General features: G+C 44.4%; 2 protein-coding genes across 2 annotated transcripts in view; both read right to left on the reverse strand.

The window, feature by feature from the left end:
* Window positions 1-1,195, reverse strand: part of LOC106815952 (putative mediator of RNA polymerase II transcription subunit 19) — a 7,331-nt gene extending 6,136 nt beyond the window's left edge. Inside the window, exons 1-2 of the mRNA XM_014820488.1 lie at window positions 1,154-1,195; window positions 120-194 (exon numbers count right to left, since the gene is read on the reverse strand). Of these exons, the coding sequence (XP_014675974.1) occupies window positions 120-194; window positions 1,154-1,195 (117 nt within the window). The remainder of the gene's footprint in view (window positions 1-119; window positions 195-1,153) is intronic.
* A 17-nt stretch (window positions 1,196-1,212) lies between these two features.
* Window positions 1,213-3,820, reverse strand: part of LOC106815953 (protein transport protein Sec31A-like) — a gene marked incomplete at its 5' end in the record, with an annotated part of 34,827 nt that continues 32,219 nt past the window's right edge. Inside the window, one exon of the mRNA XM_014820490.1 lies at window positions 1,213-1,245. Coding sequence (XP_014675976.1) covers window positions 1,225-1,245 — 21 coding nt within the window. The remainder of the gene's footprint in view (window positions 1,246-3,820) is intronic.

The raw sequence follows: 3,820 nt of genomic DNA on the forward strand, positions 1-3,820 counted from the left end.
TAGTCTTAGACAGCATTAGAGAGTGTTAGATAGTCGTTAGTGATGGCAAGGTGCTTGCGAGAGAATAGATAGCAAGACAGAGAGAGAGAGAGTGTAGTGAGGAAGTGATGCTACAATACCTGCTGTTGCTGCTGCTGTTGTTGTTGTTGTTGTTGTTGTTGTTGTTGTGGCATCAAATCGGTCGGATTGAACACCTGAGAGCGAGACAGGTTATGATTAGCAGATAGAAACCCGCATCAATGTTGCCATCAATGTTGCAATCAATGTTGCCGTCAATGTTGCCATAAATGTTGCCATCAATGTTGCCATCATCGTCCACGAACGCCACAGACGTGTACTAAGCTGTCTCGACACTCTCATTTAAAGTGATTAAGTCACCGTAAATAGTAAAAATAAAAAATAAATTCAACTTTTTCACAAAATGCAAGTAATTCTTTTCACTTTTTATGGTTAAATTGCTGGCATTATATTCCTATTTTACTTATATTGTTCGATGTAAACAATACACTCGTTACTCCATACATAGCTCATAGAGGAATTAAGTCAGGAATCATAATATAAACTCGCAGCTTTGTGATTTAACTAGTTGAGAAACAATCTTATCAGGTAAGAATTTGACGACACATTTAGTCCGGTAAGTACTTGCTTTTAAATGAAAAAAAATGGCAACAAAAATTTTACAAAAAACACGACAGAAACTTTGTGACGTAGTCAATTTATGAAGTTGCTTTCCCCAGCCGTGCTCGCCTGTTGCATTCCGACGTTAATCGTCTTTTCGATTTATTATTTTTTCATTTAAGTTTTTCTTCTAATTTCTCGCGTCTTGTTTCTCTGTCCCATCACCTCTTGTTCTTCATGCCTATTATTGCCCATCCTTTCCCCATCCATACATGCCAATTATTTAATCATTATTCTCTTCAATTCTTGTCCTTTGAACACTACATTAAAATTTTTCCGCGGACTTTTTTGTGGAAGACCAGTTTTCCCTGACCTATCGTATTGTTTTTTATGATCTATATTCTGATCTTTGGATAATTCTTTTTTTTCTCTTGACTTTTCCCTTGACTTATAGACCGTGTAACTCCTGTTATTAATGAAGTCGCTCTTGTGTCCTCTTCAGTTATTATACTTGGCTCTACCTTCGCCCCTGCACCTGCTGTAGTTGCGGTACTCTCGCAGGTGTGTAGATGTTCATGGAACCTGGGCGGGCGGGCGGCCTGTGGCTCACGCTGCGGGCCGTTTGGCCTGAAACGTCACGAACGCGGTTGTGACAGAATCGAAACACACAGTCGTAAACGCGAACCGTTTGTAAGCGGAAAGATGGCGGACACCTTCACAATCCAAGTCGTCGTCTATTGCAGCGACCGAAACGATCGCGACACTATGCAGCTTTTGCGCAGACGATACTCTTATCATCGACGTAACATTAAATTATCGTTATTGTATTTTATCTATTTATTATTAATTATTTATTGTAACAAAATTTAAATAACCCACCAAACAGAGTTAAATCTAAAAATACGAAGCAGATGAACGAACTAGAACAAAAAAGTTCGTACTAGTGGACATTGACAACGACGGGTTGCGACGAACCCGCCAAGGCGGGCCATTTTACAACGGCAAGTCGGCACGGCAAAGAATTCACAGTTCCAGCGCTGAGAGCCGGCAGCAGTTACCGTTGTCAGACACAAATTCTAGTAACAATTAACATTAGTGGCCGTAAGTGCTATTCAGCATTAACACTAAAATTAACTTTACGACGTTTCTGACAATGGCCCTCCCGCCCCCGAGTTTTTCTGCTCGAGAAATCCCGCTCTCCGTACGATTTCAAATCGGCTGGAGTATCGAACTCGCAGTATTTCGCGGGCGGCGAGGCCTACCTTGCGTTTCAGACAGCGGAGGGTCGTGTCCAGGCCCGGCGGCGACGGCTCGGCGAAAGCTCCCGCGTGGGCGACGGTGCGACATCCTGTGTAGCCGGCCCGAGACTCGCGGCGTGTTATTTTGACCTGCGTCCAAAAAAAAAGAAAGAAGAAATAAGATAAACGTAAACTAAATAAACTAAACTCCAAAAAATATTTAAAAAAAATAAAAAATAAATCGACAGCCGGGCGCTCGAAGGGCCGATCTGTCTCTCACAGGGGGGCGCCAACCGTGTTTCGTAAAATATATTATCAACCGAGAAAGTACACAGCGTAGAGACCTGTGTTAGCAGAGGTGCTACATCCATGAACACGGCGGCCATCTTGGGTCAACGTCGTACCACCGAAGCAATATCGCCGTTACCTGGGAACGAAATTACGCTTCGGCAGATCACCTCACTCAGGTGACAATCCTGACGGGCTGTGGCAGCACGGATTATAGAAGGTGACTGAGGATACTGCTCGGCATTCGTCCGGCAGCCCTGAACTGTAGGGGCCGACCTGTGCCAGGGGACTGGCACGGGCGCAACAGGCTGCTGCGTCAAACGAGAAGAAAGATAATCAACGATAGTACTAATTATCACACAGCGAAGACACGACGCAGTACAGTAGTACACACATAGCAGCAAAATATCATATATATTATAATTTAGTAATTATTGTATATAGTATTGTAATCTATATATATATACTACAACATGTGTATGTATTAAGTGATATATTATATAATGTAAAAAAAATGCAGTATATAGGACAGTGTATCAACCCGACAGTAAAAATAATGAACATATTATTACTAGAGTAATTACAATGCCACACCCACCTGTGCACCGGCTGATAACGCCGCGTACGGTGCGGACAGGCCGTAGTTCTGCTGGTAGCCACTAGATGGCACTGCCGCTGTACTGCGCCTCCGTGGCTCAGGACTTCGTGTATGACGGGTAGCGTCGTCTGCCGCTTGCCGCTGAGGCCACGCTGGGGCTTGCAGACAGCAGACGCGGAGTCAGCGTAACCGCGGGAAAGCTTTTTTTACGTTTTTTACAAATTTTTAAACCCGAATCGGGAAATATTTACGTCAGAGCCCCGCAACGGTCATTTTTATCCGCAAAAAACGTCGCAAGAGAAGAAATTCTCGACAAGTTCCTAATTGATAACGCGATGGCGCAGACGCGCGAGAGAGAACAACCTTTTGCCGAGTACATGTTGACAGCCATATGATGGCGCCGCGGCTCTTGTTGGCGCCGGTCATAAACGAGCGGGTGGCGGGCCTGGCCGTCGTGTAGGTAGGGTGCCTCCTGCCTGCGTCTGCAAACGCGGAGAAAGAAAATAAATACAAAGCGAGCGAGTTATCAGGATGAACAAACGATACAGCGGGCTCGTCTGCAATGCGGAAAAATAAAACGAAAATAAAAAACAAGCGAGTTATGGAAATGAACGACAATACGGAGGTATCGCCCCCGCTAGCGAGAGCGATTTCACGCTCAGTGTGAGGTTCGGTTGTTGCTATCCCCGCGGCGTGGAGGGATCAGATCCGACGTGAACAGTTGACCGTATACTTCAAAGTCCAAATCTTCGCACAGAAAGATATCCACAGGTCATACTTCGTACTAGACATGGTCTTATATCCTAACCCTGAACCTCTAATCTAACGCTCAACGCCTACCCCTGATCCAACCCTAATCCTCACACTAGTCTGCCACCGTTGCGGTACTGTCCCTCCAGCGCCCAATGGGGGATAGCATTTCCCGTGAGGTTCATGCATTGCCACGTTGACGGTAACAATGTCGTGTGTAACTTGAATCACGATGCAATCATTACAATTAAAAATTAAAAATTATAAATAGAAATTATAAGGATTACAGTAAACCGACCGCATAAAAGTAACCGTGATTTTAAGAACT

Source organism: Priapulus caudatus, unplaced genomic scaffold (genome assembly GCF_000485595.1).
Source record: "Priapulus caudatus unplaced genomic scaffold, Priapulus_caudatus-5.0.1 Scaffold1246, whole genome shotgun sequence".
In the NCBI taxonomy this organism is placed as follows: Eukaryota; Metazoa; Priapulida; class Priapulimorpha; order Priapulimorphida; family Priapulidae; genus Priapulus; species Priapulus caudatus.